Source organism: Desmodus rotundus, chromosome 12, assembly GCF_022682495.2.
Source record: "Desmodus rotundus isolate HL8 chromosome 12, HLdesRot8A.1, whole genome shotgun sequence".
NCBI classification, from domain to species: Eukaryota; Metazoa; Chordata; class Mammalia; order Chiroptera; family Phyllostomidae; genus Desmodus; species Desmodus rotundus.
The window spans coordinates 27,417,410-27,436,191 of NC_071398.1; the positions used below are offsets into that span (position 1 = coordinate 27,417,410).

Below are 18,782 nucleotides of genomic sequence, written 5' to 3' on the forward strand. Positions count from 1 at the left end.
CCCACTTGGCACCATACATAGTTATTACAGTGTTATCGACATTCCCTTTGCTTTGCCTTCGCATAACTCTGCTTCTTAACTTGAACCCTACTTCTAACTCAATCGAATCAGAACCCTAACCCACATCTCAGAATCAACCAAAGACCCATCTCTAAATCAAGAGTAAATTTCCCTAAATCAAGAGCAAATTCTACTCATGCTTACCCTGACCCCGCCCCAATCTTAATTCCTTTTCCTTGGGGTTCCCCAAGCAGGATGAGCCCCCTTCTCCACCCAATAGATACCTGGTCACCTTCCTCAGGCGCCCTCGGGGGAGGACGGCCACAGTTCCTGGGAGGGTGCTTGGGGCAGATTCAATGGGTTGAGGTCCCCTGAGACAGGCTAGAGAGGGCTCGAGCAAAGGAGCTGCCACCAGGCCTGTGGGCAAGGGCCCCAGCACAGTGGTGGCCTGGGACAGAGGTTGCGCCTGAGAGTGTCCTGGGAGGTGAGGGCTGGGGACCAGGGCAAGACAGATGGAGGGGTCCTGGCGACCCAGGGAAGGCCACTTGAAAGAAGGAGCTTCCTCCTGCCTTTGTATCTGGAGGTTTCTGAGAGGTTCCTGCAACCCCTGTGGAGCTTTGAGAGGGCTGGGGCCTGTTGGTTATGCATTCTCATTTGGTGCCTCTTGTGTTGGGCCGGATGGGTGGGCGAGAAAGAGGTGCCGGTTTGAGAATTTAGCCAGGACAGCATGCGGGTGGGGAGGACTCACCAATGTGTAGAAGGTCAAAACTCTGAGACCTTTAGGAATACTTCCTTCCTTCAACACTCGCCCGATTGGAACTGTAAACGTGCGCTCCTGGGACGGTAAATAGGCTTGCCATCCAAAACAGCGCACACGGATCCGAAAGATTGGTGAAATGCTAGTTTGAACACAATTAAACAGGCTTCCTTTCTGCAACACTTGACGGAACTTTGACTATGGCATGCAAATGAGGGGAACCTCCGAGACAGCTTACAAAGCCTCTGAACTGGATTTAATTGTCCATAGGAGCCTCTTCCCAGAGGCACCTGGTTGGACCCGGGTTGCGCTGAGCGCACTATTGCAAGCCAGGTCCTCCTTTCTCAGTGAGGACACTGGGTCCCAGAAGGGGAAGGTTTGGAACCTGCACAGATGCTCGGGGACTCTGGGTGCCCACCAAGCACACGCCACAGTCGCATCTCTGTCCTGAGCTGGCTGTGCTACATGCACCTTCACAGGCAGAGCTGGCTCTCGACTCAGCCTCCAACTGAGGAAAGACAGGCTCCTCTCCCTGCAGGCTGTAGGAACAGGATGCAGAGCCCGGGGCTAGGGTGAGATCAAGGAGGTGATCCCAGGCCCAGGACCCATAAGGCAGAATGCCCCAGGGGCAGCATGTCACTGGAGGGTTTTGTTTCGGCCTGGCCTGTAGTGGCCATGCCCCCCATCCCTTTCCCCTCCCTTCCCTTGGTCCCAGCTGCTTGTGATGTGGTCAGCAGACTTTGGGTGAGAAGATGGAGTGGATGGTGTGGGAGGGGGTCAGGTGGACAGAGGTGCAGGCATGGATCCCTGCTCTGTCCTTTGGAGGGGGTGGGGCCATTTACCTGCTGCACCCTCACCTATAAAGTGGGGCTCACGGTGCCGGAGAATGGAATGGAGGGAGAAGGCACTCAAATGTTGTACCAGCTGCATGGGCTGTGAGCGCTGCAGAGGGAGGGCAGGGGGATGGGACAGACCAGCTTCTGAGTCCCCCTCTCCTTTGTTCTCTGTGCAGCCACGTGGACACCAAGGAGCTGTGTGGTAGGTACCCAGCTAGGCTCTGCAGGGATGGAGAGGTGTGGGGGGAGGGCAGCTGGGGAAAGGGAATGGAGGGGCACAGGTGGGATTGGTGAGAGGGGCAGAATCCTCCTATGACACCTGACCTTTGCTTCCTTTTCCCCCAGATTACTTTGTGGACCACATGGGGGACTATGAGGACGTCTTGGCCTCCCTGGAGACGTTGAATCATTCTGTCTTGAAGGCCATGGGCTACACCAAGAAGGTCAGCAGGTGTGGGTGGCCTCTGGGGGTCCAGGCTTTGATTCCAGATTTTCTCTGGGGCATCCACACCCAAGGGTGCCTGGATTTGTGATAAGTATTGGGTGGGCCTGGCTCTGGGTAAGCTTTGCTTGGGGCTCTGAGAGGGAGCTGTGGTAAACTGTGAAGTTAGTAGAGCAGCTCTGTGAATGGCCCTGTCCCCCCAGTGTCTGGTATCCTGTTTGGAGGGTGAGACCCTTTCCCAGAATCAGGCACAGTCCTGGGGTGGAGTCCTGGACAGGGAGCAGCAGGCAGGCCAGGCCCTCCAGGGTCCTTGGACAAGTGTTCATACCTGACCATCTCGTTCCCTGCTATAGCAGGGTTATGAGACGGGAAGGGGAAGGGCAGGTTCACGCATGTGACCTGGACCGAGGAATCGGGCGGTGTCTGGTAAGAGAACGCGTGTCCAGGCCTGAAGCTGTGGGCTGGGCAGTGGAACCATTAGGAGTGCAGGGACTCCCTACATGTCCTGGAGAGAGGTCTCAGCCTTCAGTCCTGTCTCTTCCTCATTTGCATTTATGACCTGGAAGAGGACAGAAGGCCAGGAGATAAGGCCAGCTTGTGGTTGGGGGGAGGGGAGTGCCTTCTCCATTGCAGCTCAGGTGAGTGTAAACAGCCCACCCCAAGCTTCATTTCCTGCCCCTGAGTCTATACCCCCACTGGGCTGGTAGCTTCCGGAGAGGACAGGCAGGCTGTGTTCTTTCTCTGCATCCATGGAGAAGGGGTGCAGTGAATTTCCTCAGGCTCAGGAGGGTGAACCCTGCGGAGTTGTAGCCAGACAGCCATAACTGCTGGTTGAAACGAGGGGAAACTGAGTCAGGGACCTGTCAGGAGGTATAGAGCACAGAGTGGGACTTCAAGTCCACCCAGGAGTGACCGGAGTGTCAGTCAGCCAGGAGTAGGGGCCGCCTCGTGGACACAACTAAGGCACCCTGGGAGTGGGCTATGCTGTGAGGGACACCTAGACACCCAAGGGCTTGCAGCCACCTGTGGGAGCTCAGAAAAGGCCAGCCCCATCTGCTGGGTGAGGACAGGGAGCTAGGCTGTTGAAGTCAGCAGGCCAGACTGAAGGACCCAGAGCCAGTCACTCCCCTTTCTGAGCCTCAGTTCCTCCAGCTGTGGAATGGGAGCGTTCACTCTGTGGGAAGCTCATGAGAATTTAATGAAGGTCTCTGAGCTGCTTAGCATAGGGCCTGGCACAGAGCAAAGGCAACTGCTAGTTTTTATGATTAGGCTTCTATTGTATGCCTAGGCATGGGTAAGACTAGGTCTGTACATTTTTTCAAATGCTACTCAGCTACTGCTCTGTGGTGCATTAGAGAACTTTCTTCCCATACCCCGAAATAGCTGAGCCAGGCCCTGAGCCTCCACTAACCACATTTCCAGTGTCATGCTGTTTTGAGTCTTGGTGTTTTAAAGTCTCTTTTAATAACACATAGAACGCACTCCCTTTCCTCATTCATCCTGTGGGCTGTTTGATGTTTGAAAGTATCAAAGCAGGCGGTGGATTACAACAGAGCGAGGAAGACCCAGACTCTAGAATCCAAGTCACCCCATCAAGGGTGTCAGCCCCAGATCTGCTCCCAGCATGCTGTGCGAGGTGCACCATACGCCCACTCGGGTCTCGTCGGGGCTGAAACCATCTCCTTGAGCCTCTGTTTCCTCATCTTTGAACGGGGCCACTTCTCGGCAGTGTGGTCCTGAGCTGTGGATCACATCCGCAGTTGCTTCTGGCCGCAGACTCTGCAGAGATGTGCTCTAAGTCTTCACTCAGCAGAGGACTTTAGCATCTACCAGTGCAGCGTGGCCCCGTTTGGGAGACTCTGCTCTCAGTCGTCATGCACGGTTGCTGTTCAGTGCGGCCTGTGGAGTGTTACTGGTGGTGGCAGTAGGTTGTTGCCATGGCGACTGGCATTTCTTGCATATTTCCTAACCAATTTTGGGGTGTAGAAATGCAGCTTGTTGATTATTTCGCGTGCATCTCTTGCACCTGTTGGTTTCGGTTGACTCGCTTGCTTCTGTTGATGTAGAGTCAGACCATCAGCTGTGAGCTTCGTTTCTGCTGGGTCCCTTCTCGTTCTCCGTTGCGCCCTCTCGCACTTCCCCCGAACCCCAAACACTGCCGTGGCGCTGGGCCAGGCATCCCTGTTCTGCCTCTGATTTTCAATGCATCTCTCTAGTATTTCTCCACTAATTATAATATTAGTGCCAGCTCTTAATTTAGGATCCATTTCAGCCTGCTCGAAAATTATTTTTGCATTCCCTTCATTAAATTTTGTCTTTGAAGGTGGTAGTGAAATTTTTCAAATGCCTTTTTGGTCTTTGTAAAATGATCATATGAGTTTTCTGAAGCTATTGATGGGGTGGATTCTATTATTAGATTCACTCCTATTGAACAGCCCTTAGCTTGCTGTGATAAACCCTAATTGGGGCATTATTCTTTCATCACATTGCCGAGTCCTTGTCACCAGCTGAGCGTTTTATCTCTGTCTCAGATCGGGCACAGAAAATCGATGACAGTTTGGGAATGAATTGTGCGTGGCTTTGAATATTTTCTGGGTGTGAATCAATTTCTCTAACGGGATTACTTTTCTGTTCAAAAATAGAATTTATCTAAGCAGCTTGGGTCTAGGTACCAAACAGGAGGGGATTATTTTAATAGTTATTTTAAGGTCAATCCTAGTTTTAAATTTTTTACTTTTTCTGTCCATTTTAGTATAGTGTTTGAAAAACTGTCATGAACACGATCAGTTTTATGATCAATTATGCATCGGATATTCTTAGGATTTTTAAAAATTTACAATGATGCAAAATAGGCACATAATGCACATTAAGTTCAATAAAACGTCTCTTATAGCTCAGTTCTTACTTTAATTTTGGTCTTCTTTTGCTACATTTTAAAAACATATTTGACAGAGTTTTGCTCATTTTCATTAGTTTTCTAATATCAAGCTCCTGACACATGTATTTAAATTTCACGATGTTTTCCTCTTTATTTCTAGTTTTTATCATTATTATTTTCTTCCTCCTGTTTCCTTAGGTTTATTGTTGTTGCTATTCTTTTTTCACATGTGAACTAGAATGCTTAAGTTTTTTATAATAAAGTTTGAATTTACACATTTACCTTTGCACGATACATTCCCTGCAACCATAGATTTTAATGTTACTCTCTAACGGTCTGGGCCCTCGGTCATCCCTTATGTCGTGCTGTCAGGGCAAAACCGAGTGACCGGTAAGGTTCCCACTCTATTTTTTTAATGTGTTGTGATTTCTTTATGACATATTATTTCACTGATTTTTATAAGTATGTCGTGGATGCTTGAGAAGATGTGGACCGTATTTTCAGAATGTAAACTCGACTTCCATACTTTTTCCTCACCATGTCTTTTGCATTTTAATTTATCTGTCCTGTGGGGCAGTGATGAGCTAATATCTCACACTAAATTGTGGTTTGCAGCTTACGTTTTCAACATTTTTTCTTCTTATGTTTTTAGCCATGTAGCTTGAGAACTGTAGGCCTTTGGTGTAATATTTTTATTATTTAAGTGGTACGTATTCAACATGTAAATTTCAGAACGTAGAGAAAAGTATAAGGAAAAATTTCAAATCACTTCTAATTCCCACCATCCCTAACTGCTGTTCACATTTTAGTTTATTACCTTTGAACCTTTTTTCCATGTGTATTTTTTAAATATATTCAGTATTGTTCTGTGAACAAAAATTTGTTTTCTGCTTTTTTACCTAAGATTTTTAACCCTTTCCCCTTAAAATTGTTCAGAAGCCTCAATTTCAATAATATGACTTAGGTTTACTTCCTGTTCCTCTTTTGTTGGGCATATTAGATTTCCAGTTTTTTGCTGTTGAATAACACTGGGTCATAAATATGTGTCCGCATTTTGCATTATCTCTAAAGGAGAGATTGTCAAAAGTGGGGAATTACTGGGTCAAAGAATATGAGCAGCGCCAGGCTCTTGATAGAAGGCGGGATTGCTTTATGAGTGGCTGTGCCCATCTGAACCCCCAGAGCCACGTTTAGCGATATCCTCTCCCCCCCAGCCCGCCCCCGCGGGAAGATGTATTAATGTCAGGCCCTTGTTAGCCTCGCGCCTTTTGTCATTACCTTCTCACCCTTCTTCTCACCCTTGGCGTGTAACACCTTCTCATTTACATTCTGCCTTGAGAGTGGCATTGCAACTAACTCGCCCCGCTCATCTGATTAAATTTGGTTGCGGAATCTGCAGACCCTTCTTCGTCATTTCTCTGGTTTGTGGGTGCCTCCAGCTGGGTCTCATTGAAGCAAATCTGGGGCTGCGTCTCCATCAGGAATCCAGGCCGCTTCCCCTTACTGTGGCGGTCTGTGTGGTCCGCCCTGACTGCTGGCATTACCTTCATGCCCCCAGGTGTTCACGCTTCCTCTTTGACAGTCTGTCTGTCTTCTGATGGCTGGTTTGGTTTATGGCATTGATCATAGTTTCAAAGATGAACATTCTAGCTTTCATTTCACTGGTGACTTCTAAAACATACGTTATTAACATTCATAATTCTGTTTTTAAACCCAAATAAAAATTCTTCCTATTCCCTTTTGTGGAATTAAAGAGATTTTTGAGCATTTCAGTTATTTTTCCATACTTTCACACTCTTTATTGACTTAATCTGTTGTAGTTAAAATTTAACAATTATGATCAATGTTTCTTATTTCCTGACCGCTGCGACCTCAGTGTTTCCCATGGGCAAGCGCTGTCGCTTCACAACTTTCCTTTCCAAGAGTCCCTCTCTGACTCACTCTAGACAATTGGGGAGGAATCCCTAGGCATTTCTTCCAGGCACGGTGCTCATCTGGGAAAATTTCATGGATTTGCAGATTTCTGAATATCTCCCTGTTACACTGCAAACGAGTAATTTGTCCAAGAGATGCAAAATTCCTGGATCTGATCCTTTTCCTCTGGAATCTGTGGAGCTGGTTTCAGCTGAGGCAGCGATGGTGGTGGAAGAGAAATCTGTAAAAGCTGAATTTTGACTCCTTTGAAAATAACTTGTCTTTCTGGAAGTTAACTAACCAGCTACACTTGCTGACCCCTGACCAGACATACCCTCACTCACTGACCAGGGCACTTTTAACCCACTCACTGGAGCTCACTTTCCTGCTTGATGGCTTCCAACAGCCTTTCTCTTTGTGTTTAATTTTTTTTCACCACCGAGAAACTTGTTCATTTGTGGCCGTCGTTTGTCCAGAGCCCATTGGTCACCGGATTGCGTGTGAGTTCACTTGTCTGCCAGGAAGGATAATCAACCTCGCAGTGCGTCGGGCTCCCAGGAACTCACAGATTCCTTCTCTCCCCGGCATGCCTGGTCTCGTGGTCAGCCCAACTCATCCACCTCCACAGCGCTCCGTCTGTGTGCACCCCTCCCTTTAGCCTCTCTGCACCCCATCCCTCTGTCTCTGCTCCCCACCCCTGCCTCCATTTCTCTGCCTAGCCGTGTTTCCCATAGTGTAATTATTTCTAATTAATTCCTGGTCAGAGTGATGGATGGTTTAATTTGCTTTCCTTGAGAGCCCTGTGTTCCCTTGCCTCGCTGGAGACTGGGCAGAATTCCAGAATCCCCCAAGGCAGGTGGCTGTGGAAGGTCAGGCCTGGTGGGGGAGGCAGGAGAGCAGTGCAAGGGTTTGGGACCAGCATCTCTCAACACCACATCATTTTGATTGCTATCATCCTTCAGTGCCCCAGCTAAACCAGAGCCCTCTCCCTTCCGCTGTGAAGCCTTGTGCAGCCAAGAGAGACTCAGCTGGCTCCAGAAACCCGAAGAAATGTCTTTGCCGCAGTCTCTTAACAAATGGGGAAATTCTGTCTCAGGTCTCCAGAGCAAAACTTACAGAAATCCCTCTTCGTCCATCTTTTCCCCAGAGTCCTCTCCTCGTGGCCTCTGCTGCCCCTCCTTTCCCCCAGATTCCCCCCAGCCCCTCCCTCTGAGCGCTGAGTCTCAGGCACTTTCCTTGGGGAGCAGTGCAAGCTCTCAGCTGCTTTTCATTCTCTCCTCTCATTTCTGTAGTGGCGGGTTTGAGGGCCCAGGAGCCCGAAGTCCTCCCTGGAGGCGGAAGGGGGAGAGGAGGTTGTGAATTCTCCCCGAATACTTTACCCCTGTCCACAGCCACCTTAGGGACAGTCCCACTGATTGCCATCCCCACCGCCATCGTCATCACTTCATCATAACCACCGAGACCATCACTGTCTTCGTTAACGTCGTCACCACCTCCATCATGTCACCATATTCACTGTCACCCGTCACCATCTTTACTGTCATCACCACCATCATCTTTATCATAGCAGCTACTGTTTATTCATTTGCCATGTGACAGGCACTGTGCTGAGTGTTTTACATGTGTATGCATTTTGTCATTTAATCCTCACTATGACCTTGAAAGGTAGACACTGCAGTTACTGCTGGTCTGGCCACAGAGGTCCCCGAGCCAGTAAGTGGTGAAACCAGGGTTCAGACCTTGGTCCCTGAGTCCATGGGCAGTAGTGGATTGGGTCCCCCTTCCCACAAACCTCAGGTGTCCCCCAACTCTGTCCGACCCCACACCCGAGTTTCCTCTCCAACCCTTTCACTCCTTGTGTTCCTTCTTTTCCCTCCACAGGTGTATGAGGGCGGGAGCAATGTGGACCAGTTTGTGACCCGCTTCCTCCTGAAGGAGACAGCCAATCAGATCCAGTCACTGCTGAGCTCCGTGGAGAGTGCGGTGGAGGCCATTGAAGAGCAGACAAGCCAGATCCGGTGCGTCCAGGGGGCCTCCCAGGGTCACATAGGGGCACGCTGCTCACAGGCACGTGCCAGCCTACTGCTTGGGGCAGGGGGTGGGGGTGTCTGTGTGCCTGAGAGCTGGTGGCCATGGCAAGCTGCTGCACTCCCTGTGCCTCTGCTTGTGAAATGGGAGACAGTTGCACACCTACCTCCTCAGTGCCTGTGAGGACTGAACGAGGTAACGTCCACTTAGAAGAGCGCCCGGGGTGCAGGCAGTGCCCAGGGTGTAGGCGGCAGGACCTACAACGTGTACATACAGTTACTGCTATTTCCTAGACTCTAATCAGTTTGCCACGTCCCCACACCATGCACATTATTTTTTACCTGACTGTTCTGTTGCTTGACTTATTTTTGAAAACTGGCAATAAATTCTGGAAACTGTATGTGGTTACCATAACTGGAAAACAAGCATCGCGGGCCATAAACGAAGTCACTGTAGAACTCCGCACCTGCTGTCGGCAGGAGTCCCGAGGCCGCTCCCCTTTTGTTGGACAGAGACTGGGACACCCAGCCAAGGCCTTGAGGGCAGAGCAGCACCAAGTCAGGCCTTCTCAGAGGGGCTGAAGAGGAGTGAAGTGGAGCGATTTTCTCAGTGTTGCCTACTGTTCGTGAAGGCCTTGTTTGCATGCCCTTGAAGCCACGGAAGAGCTTCTGGGGTCCCCCCTCTGCTTGGAACACTGTGGAGGTGGCGAGCCTTGTGTCTAGGCAGGGATAATTCTCCTCCTGGATCGGCAGTGCCAGCTCTGGGGGGCTAAGAGCCCTCACATTTACTGTCCCGAGATGAGACCAACTTCTCCTCACCTCTTCTTTCTAGAATATCTGGTGTGCCTGGCATAAGGGTGAAATAAAGATAGGAGCAGGAGTCAGGCATCTGGGCCACGCATTACTGGTGTTTGAGTTTCTGTGCGTGGCCACAGGTTTCCTGGGCAGAGGCCGGGCGTGGCCGGGTGCCGGTCACTGTGGGGTAGGGGTGGGGGGGGGGGGGGGTTCAGTTGCTGAGGGGCTTGGTCGAAGTCAGATGTGGCTGCAAAGCCACTGGATGATACTGTTTTGAGCGCCTGCAGCCAAATCCCCTGGGAAATGGGGAATGCAGATCCCTGGGGCCCCCAGCTGTGCCGCCTGGATTGGATCCCTGGGAGCAGAGCCCAGAGCTCTGCATCCGTAATCAGTCTTGTGATTCTGAAGGTCCCCAAAGTTCGCCACAGCTCTGGAAGCTGACAGAGATTGCCTTCCTTTTTTGTCACTATCCTGATTCAAAACTTGCCATTTTTATCTTGCTGTAGAACAGATAAGACGGCTGCATGATTTTCATAGCCCATTTCCTACGCTTTCCTCGTTCTATCGCATGTCCGCCCCCACACCGGGACCTTACTGTGGGAGGCTGGTGGCAGGGGAGACACGTCTGCTCCACACTCACTCCCACCTCAGGCCGCCCCAAATCTCAGCTGTTTCAGCTCCCTTGGGCTGCAAGTCCCCTTAGGCCATTCTGTTTCCAGGCCCTGAGGACGTTGTGTTCCAGGCACCAGGAGTGGATCAAACCCCACCACCCGTTGCCCCAGGTCATGGTCACATTTAATTTGCTGCTGGTTTGTAGAGCCACCAGGATTGACACCCACCTCAAAGACTCCACGTCCTCCTGGTACTGTGGGGTAGCCGGTTTGCCCTCTGCACTGGGGAACTTGGGAGCTTTCAGTCCACAAATTCCAGAACGCACAAGGCAGCGCTGCCCGAATGCGGAAGAGGGCTGGGCCATGCACACGAGAGAGTGTGTGTGTTGTATGCAGACACACGTATTTGTATGCTTGTGCTGAGTTTTCCAGCCTCTTTGCACGTGGGTGTTCAGATGTTCACTGAGCACTGGTTGGGCCCCTGCTATTGTGCCAGGCACAGTGCTCGGTAAGCTGTGCGTGCCTGTCGGGGGCCGTGCACATGTGGGCACTGCAGTGTGCGTGGTGGGGGTGGGGTCAGGCCATCAGGCCGGCCCTTCTCTCTAGCACCTGGCTGAGGTCAGAATCACAGGTTTCACTCCCTTGTCCTGTGCCTACTCTGGACCGTGTCTTCAGGCTCCCCTTTGCCGAGAGGGTGCAAACCCAGCACCCTCCCCCCCACACACACAGGGCACTAAATTGACTCCTAGTGAGGCAGCCAGGGAGGGGGGGAACCATTGGGTGGGGGCAGGGGCCTGGAACCAAGCCTCCCAGGAACAGGGCATGGGCTGAGTCCCTATCCCACCTTCCTCGCTGGCTGCGTGGTCTCGGCCTTCACAGGGATGGGTTCCATGGAGTAAACTGAGCATGTTTCAGCACGCAGTGGGTGCTTAACATCTGTCAGAGCTATCCAAAGAGGTCAGGGCGCTACGGCCTCCCTCATGGTGTGTGTTTCTCCCACTCCCACTGCAGCCAGAACCACAGCAAGCCCAGCCCTGGTGTGGTGCAGACCTGGTATGGAAGCCCCACTGCCCCCTATGCCCCCAGCCACAAGCTCATGGCCACGGAACAAGAGAAGAGCCTGCCTTCTGGTAAGAGCTCATAGTGGCCCGGGCTCAGGGGCATTGGGTGGGAGTCCTGGGGGGAATTCTGACAGTAGCCCACATGGGACCTGGGCCTTCAAGTGGGACTAGAACTGTGAGGGAGAGGGCAGGGCTCGGCCCCTGGGGAGGCTGAGACCTCCCATCCCAGAGGCCTGGGCCTGCCCAACATCAAGATCTCTGGTCTTCTTTCCCAGTCACCTCAGAGCCCAAGGAGGAGGGCCTGGAAGCCCAGATCAGCCGTCTGGCAGAGCTAATAGGACGGCTGGAGACCAAGGTAAGGTTGCTGAACCCCACCTCCGCCCCTCCACAATCCCAGCCCCCAGGGAGGGCTGATAGGCCAGGAGTTTGGGATAGAAGTTGGGGAGCCTTGGAAAGGCATCACCCAGTGGGGTGTGGGAAAGGGCACGACACGGACAGACCCCGGAACTACGTCCCTTGTACAGGCTCAAGGAGAGGTGCCTGGGGGAAGATGGGGCCCTGGAGAGATGGGCGGGCAGCCAGGGAGGGTGCCTCAAGGAGCAGATGGTAGTCAGCAAGATTGTAGGTGGCAAGGGGACAGAGCTTCAAGGAGCTTGAAGGGGCCTGGGCCAGGAGAGCTAAGACACGGCCTGGTGGTGAGGAGGGATGGCGATGTCTAGGAAGGATGAGTAACAGCCTGAATGACCAGCAGCCTGCAGCCCTTGAAATACAATATGGCATGTCCACAGGTAATAGAAAATGACCCAGCCTGTACAGAATCATGTTTTCTGTGACCTCTCGTGACTCAGTAGGTACCCACAATAAGGCCGTGTCATTTCCCAGGGCTGCCATCACCATTTACCCTACATAAGCAGGGGCTTAAGCGATATCTATTCCCTCACAGCTCCAGGCTGGCCGTCTGGGATCAGGGTGTGGGCGGGGCTGGTTCCTTCTGAGCCCTCTCACCTGGGCTTGCAGACAGCGTCCTCTCCCCGTGTCCTCACATGGTGTTCCCTCTGTGTGTCTGTGTCCTGATCTCTTCTTATAAGGCCCCCAGGCATATGGGAATAGGGCCCACCCCTGTGACATCATTTTAACTTAAATACTTCAAAGGCCATATCTCCAAGTGTAGTCACATTCTGGGGTACTGGGGGTTGGTCCTTCACTTGGGGGAAAACACAACTCAGCCCATAACAATGACAATTTCCTGGAAGAAGGAAAACAGGTTGCCTTAAAGTTTCCAGACTCAGGCATCAGACTGCCCTCTTTGAATCCTGGCCATACCACTCAACAGCTGTGTGACCTTGGGCCAGTGACTTACCCTCTCTGAGCCTCAGATGCTTCCTGTTAACAATAGAGGGGAAAACGAGGACTATTACTGCTCCCAGGGTTGTTGTGAGGAATAAATAAAATAATGTCCTAATGGCTTAGCACAGAGCCTGCTGTGAAGTTAGCATTTAACCTTAGCAGTGTTAGCAATTATTATTAGGCATTCTGGCGCCGAAAACTATACAGATATACATACCCTTATGTAGGTATACCCTATCTGTATACCTACATAAACCAAGTATCTCCGGGCCCTGAGTTGCAGCAATTTCACATTTCTCTGACTTTTCTGAATTTCTTACATCTTTTGCAAAAGGGAAAAAAAAAAAAGTACTTTGATGGATTCGGGGGTTGGTTCTGAGGTATTTGTGGAGGTGGGGGAGACTTGGAGGGAAGCGGCAGTGATCCCTCCTGCAGGGCTGAGGCCAAGGTGGGATCACCCCCTAAGGGAGCCGCTGCTGGGTGGAGCGATTTGTGGACCCAGTGGCCCGGTTGTCATAACAACTCCACCGGAGCCTGCAGAGGGAGGCTCTTTGAAGCTTATTTTTAGCGCCCTGGTCGCCTTAACAACCGGCTGGCTGGCAACTGTGAGCACCTGGGTGTCCTGGAGATGGGGCGGGGCCCCACTCGCCGGCCTCTGATTGGCCCAATCCAGGGCCGGCTCCGGGCCCCGCCCCCCATAGACCAACCTGAGCCACTCCTGGCTCTGCCTGGGGCTGGAGGATGGAGTTCTGGGGTGGCCAGGCTGGGGGCAGGTACGAGGGTACCATTGTGACTTCCCCATCTTCCCCTCATCCTCATCCTCCTGTGGCCCTGCCGACCAGAAGAAGGGACCCAGTTACAACCCCTGCTCTCTAGGAGACCACCTACACGGATGGTTGTAAAACAATGGTAACAGACTTGCCTCTGGCAAACACACCTTGGCTCTTTACCTACAAACAGGGTACACTGTGTGTCCTGGAAAAGTCAGCACCCTCTCCAGGACCAGCTGTGTAATTTACAGCATCTAGTGCAAATTGAGCATGCGGGGCCCCTTGTTCAAACATTATTAAGGATTTCAAGGGGGTGACCGCACAGGTCACATGCCAAAAACAAGCCGGTGGGCCACACACATGGTCTGTGGGAGCAGAAAGACCTGGGTGCAGCAGAGACCCAGGCTGTCCTCGGGAAAGACAGACAGGGCTGGGCACAGAGGTGGTATCTACTGGGGGAGTCTCCACGCTATAGTGGGGAGAACCAGGACTCTGTGTCAGGAGGAGGGAAGCCCCCAGGTGAAACCCAGGCTCCCTCTGTGGCCTTTGGAGCCCAGACTTCTCTGCTAAAGTAGTGCCCACTGAGCATCCATGAGATCCTGGGCCCTGTTCTGGACACCAGCCTGTCGTTGTAAACATCGTGCAAGGGTCCCTGCTCCCTGGAGCTTACAGTGGGGCACACCCACCTCAGGGAGTCTGGAAAGTTAACGAAGGTGTATTTGGAAAGCTGTTAGCCCAGGGCCTGTGGAAGGCCAGGGCAAACAGACACCGCATTCAGACCGTTAGAGGTAAGAGGCACAGGGGTTGAGACTGAAGTGATTTGTAAGTCGATGTGGAATCACAGGGCTGTTGCTGGCAGTTATGGTAAAGCACCAGCATCTTGGATTCAAGACTCTTGCATCCCAATTGCTGCCTCTCCCAAGACCTGCCTGCCACCCGCCCCCCGAAACATAGAGCTTCCCTCATGGCTTCTGCAGTAAGTCCACTTGGTCTCTATGGCTCCCAGTGTCCCCAAATGCCAGGGCCAGAAAGGATCCCCGCCACTTCCAATATGGTTGGCCTCCCAGCCTGGCTTCCTGGGTCCCTCTGAGCCAGCACTGTACAGGGAGGGTGGGCTGAGCCCTGTCCAGTGAGGCGTGGCCCCTGGGAGCTCCCTCTAGCTTGGGGAACTCCCCAGGACCTTGGCACAGAGGGGCTGGAGCTGTGCTGGCCCTGGGTGCTCCAGTGTCACTGTGGTGGTTCTGGAGGCCTCCCGGATGGAGGTGGCCTTTGTCTCCAGCATCACTTCCTGCTTTGTTGTTCCAGACCCTCTGGTTTGACCTGCAGCAGCGCCTCTCAGATGAAGAAGGCAGCAGCATGGTGAGGGGCCCTCCCCTAAGGCCTCACTTCTCCTGTGGCCTCATCCCTGCCTGAGCCCAGGACTCAAGATGCAGCTGGCTCGATGGCCCTGCCACCCCACTCCCAGGGACCACCACGTGGGAAGATGGAACCCCAGCCCTTGGTCACCCTCCCCTTCCATGGGTGTTCTTTGAGACACCAGGGCTTTGATCAAAAAAAGACTGGCCTGGAACTAAGCGATCGACAGGACGGTGACATCCCAGCATGCTTTCAATCAGAAATGAGCTTCCTGGTCACTGGCTTTGTTGCATCTCGGACCCAACGCCTTGCAGGCAGCTCTGGACCCCACAGAGCCTCTTTAAACACCCTTGTCTGTTTTTCAGTGTTTGTGGGGCTCCTGCCTGCATTTGGCTTTTTAAGTTCTTATTCTTTTTAGCCAATGTTCATGTGTAGGAATGAAAAATGTGTGCACACAGGCCTTTGTTTATTTTGACCGAATTGCCCTGTCCTCTCTGGTGGGAGGTCCAGGGAGGCTGGGTCTTGGGCTCTACCCACAGGGCTGGGGATCGTGCGGGGGGAGGGTGCTGTCAGGGACTCACCCCGGCAGGGGCTCACCCGCCCTGTGGCCCCACAGCATCTGCAGCTGGTCCGGCAGGAGATGGCCGTGTGCCCCGAGCAGCTGAGCGAGTTCCTGGACTCCCTGCGCCAGTACCTGCGGGGCACCGCTGGAGCCAGGAACTGCTTCCAGTGAGTAGTTGCTGGGCTGGGTGGTGGTTAGGAGTTCGGCCTGGGAGTGGCAGACAGGGAAGGACCACCCCTGAGAACAACCTGTATCCCAGGGAAGCGCCTAGCAAGGGTGGTTAGGAAAGCGGGGTTCAAGTCCTAGGGCAGGCTCTTCCCCACTGAGCAAACGTGGCGAGTGACTTCATCTCAGCTTGCCCACCTGTGGATGGGACCACTGACTGGACCTCCTTCCAGGGGTTGCTGGAGCCGTAAACGGAAAACCGAATGTCAGGGGCTTAGGCCGGTGCCTAGTGTGCAGGGCTTGCTCAGTGTCAGCTGCTGCCCTTACTGTGTGGCTGCCCCTCGGTGTCTCACCTTCTGGTCCCAGCTGCTGAGGCCTGCATTGCTTCTTAGAAAAGCTGAACTAGGTGGCCCTGACCCCACCAGATTGGGTCACAAAAGATGACAGTCATCACCCTCGCTGAGGGTGGTCTCCAAGGGCTGTAGGCACAAGCTGCCAGATCCTCTCCCCTCCCGTCCGTGCCCAGGACAGTAGACATGGCCTCTGCACTGTTCTCTGCCTCAATTTGCTCTCCAGTTTGCTTTTTCCACCTTGAGAGCTCCTGTGCCTTCACCCTCTTCCTGGGGGCTGGGCCCTGAGGATACAGCTGTGAATCAGGTGGCTGCTCTTGCGGAACCTTTATTGTAGGCGGTAGGAGAGGAGCATACAGAGAGATGATTCTGAAGGGTGCTGGGTGCTGTGGAGGCCAGGAAGCAGGGCCCTTCTAGAGAAGGAAGGGGCTCTGGGGAGGGAAGAGGCTGCATGTCACTGAGCCCTGAGGACCCAGACCGCAGAATCTGAGTAAGGGCAGTTGGGGCGGGACAGGGGCGACACCAGGGCTGGTGGGCAGGACCCACTCACCTTTGCCCTGTTGTTTGGAGTGCCATGGACCCCATTGCAGATGCTGGAGGCAGGAGGGAGACACGGTCTGGTCTCCTTGGTGTGCAGGAGGGCTGGGTGGGGAACAGGGTACAGCAGAGTGGCCAGGGAGAGAGAGGCCCTGCTGCCACCTGGGGAGGGGGCCTGCCCTCGGCGAGATGTGGTTAGAGCTGGGATCTGTCTCGGAGTGTATATGTGACCAGACTTGCTGGTGGTGGGAGAAGGGGTGTGGGAGGAGGAGACGAGGCCTTTGGAATCTGAGATGCCCTGGCTTAGGAAACCGGGCGGAAGCTGGTGTCGTGTACTGACCTAGAGGAGTTGGGGCAGTCAGGCGTGTTGGTGCATGGGAGTCACACAGGTGGTTTGGGCCACATTAAATTTGTGACGCCAGGCGAGGTGCAGACACAGAAGCGCAGAGGTCCTGGGAGAGGGCAGGCTGGGAGTGGTGGGCATGCTGGGAGTGGTGGGCGTGCTGGGAGTGGTGGGCGTGCCACAGCGGCAGTGGGGGAGGAGGGGGCCAGGGCTGGGTGGGATGGAGTAGTGAGGGGCCCTGCTGCCCCTCCTCTGCACACAGGCAGCACACAGTAGGGCTTCATAGTGCGTCCTCCCTCTACCCCATGCCTGCCTGCTGTGTCTTCTTTCCCACCTAGAGGCAACCCCCCCACCCCCCGCCCAAAAAAGTCAGTGCCTCATGAGCTGAGCAAATTCAATCACGTGATTGCTTTCATCTTCTACAGTTACCACTTAGAGGCACCAAATCGCTCCAGTGACCTTTGTCGCAGAGGGAAGGGCCGCTAAGCAGCCCCTTCTGACTCTGGCAGAGGGCCATGGCTCTGTCTGATCAGCGGGCGGCTCGCATCCCTGGTCTCCCATCCTCTCATCGAATTACCAGCCCACAGCTCCGCCTGTAATTTCAGCTAGAGCATAATGAACTAATGATGCCATTAGCAGCCTTCTTTCCCTGCTTCTATCCTGGTGGCAAAACTTGGAATTGCCTGTAATTACACAGCAGCCGCCACCCAAGGCAGAGCTCTCCCCCCAAGGACGGCTCGGGGGCTCTGCTCTGCTGAGCTCGTGAAAAGAGAAGCAGCCGAGCAGCCAGGAGAGCAGGCGAGAGGCCAGAGGGGCAGTGTTACAGATGACCTACTCTTGGAGGTCAGCCCTCAGTTCCCCCAGGCCTGCCACGTTCTTGGAAACACCCCCTTGCCTTGTCTTGAGGTCCAGGTAGCACCAGTCCTATTTAAATCAAGGTGAGTGGCCTCCCACCATCACACAGGTAACATAGGAGTGACCTGGGACCTGCAGAACCACCCACCCAGGGCAGGGCCCTCCCCCAGCCCCAGTGAGCCAAGTCTGACTCCCTGGATTGTTTCAAGAATTAAATGAAGCAACGGTTGTGAAGGAGAGCGTGACAGGAGAAAATGAATATTAGGCCTTTAAAATAACATTTCAATATAATTCATTCAACAAACACGCATTGGCCATGATCTGGGGCCAGGCTTTGCTCTGGGCGGTGGGGTACGTGCTGAACCGATCGGATTCTGTGGCTGGTCTGGGAGGCTGTGGGTTGCTTCCCTCAGAAAGGCAGCAGCATTATGGGTCACGGCCTTGGGCTGGTGACAAACTGGTTGCCTGTCCTGGAACAGCCCTGGGTGCCCCAGCTTCTGCCAGGCTCACAGTTCGCGGAGCAGGCCCCTGGGCAGCACAGGCTAGTCCACTGATCTGACCTCTCCTCTCCTCGTGCAGCATCGCCGCCGGGAGGCTGTCGGACGGCTTCACCTTTGTGGTCTATGAGTTCTGGGAGACGGAGGAGGAGTGGAAGAGGTATGCACAGCCAATCTGCTGGCCCCAGGCCTGCAGCAGTTGGCTGGGTGATAGGAGGGCACAGGGAGGTGGGCCTGCCTGACTCCCCAGCCCTTGCCCCAGAGAGTGTGGGAGGGGATGAAGAGGGAAGGGAGGGGAGGGGAATAATGAGCCCAGGTTCCACCAGCATCTGTGACCCAGAATGCTGCCCTTGCTGGCTGAAGCGGGCCCTCCGAGCCAGTGGGAAGAAGCGTTTCTCAGCATGGGGTGCACCCTCCCTCCCTCCCACTCAGCCAGGCTCTGAATCCAGGTTCCTGGCCCTGGGATCTGAGGCCAAGGCCATTCCTGTTTGAAAACTGCTGCCCCAGCGGATAAAAACCAGAAAACTTATCTTATAAAGGACACTAATGGGGAGGCAAAAAACAAGCTCTTCTTCCCCTGAAACCCGCCATGCACTCTGGGGGCCGCAGTGATGGCATCCTGGGGCCTGACCATCTTCTCTTCACATGACGGCTCTGAGCCCTGAGATTGGCTGACTGG

At 53.4% G+C, this 18,782-nt stretch overlaps 1 protein-coding gene across 1 annotated transcript in view; it reads left to right on the forward strand.

Annotated features, from left to right (window-relative positions):
- NECAB2 (N-terminal EF-hand calcium binding protein 2) overlaps nucleotides 1–18,782 on the forward strand; it is a 28,545-nt gene that overhangs the window by 8,214 nt on the left and 1,549 nt on the right. The window contains exons 4-11 of the mRNA XM_045191717.3: nucleotides 1,770–1,795; nucleotides 1,939–2,036; nucleotides 8,709–8,845; nucleotides 11,272–11,390; nucleotides 11,597–11,676; nucleotides 14,744–14,797; nucleotides 15,411–15,523; nucleotides 18,186–18,263. Of these exons, the coding sequence (XP_045047652.2) occupies nucleotides 1,770–1,795; nucleotides 1,939–2,036; nucleotides 8,709–8,845; nucleotides 11,272–11,390; nucleotides 11,597–11,676; nucleotides 14,744–14,797; nucleotides 15,411–15,523; nucleotides 18,186–18,263 (705 nt within the window). The remainder of the gene's footprint in view (nucleotides 1–1,769; nucleotides 1,796–1,938; nucleotides 2,037–8,708; nucleotides 8,846–11,271; nucleotides 11,391–11,596; nucleotides 11,677–14,743; nucleotides 14,798–15,410; nucleotides 15,524–18,185; nucleotides 18,264–18,782) is intronic.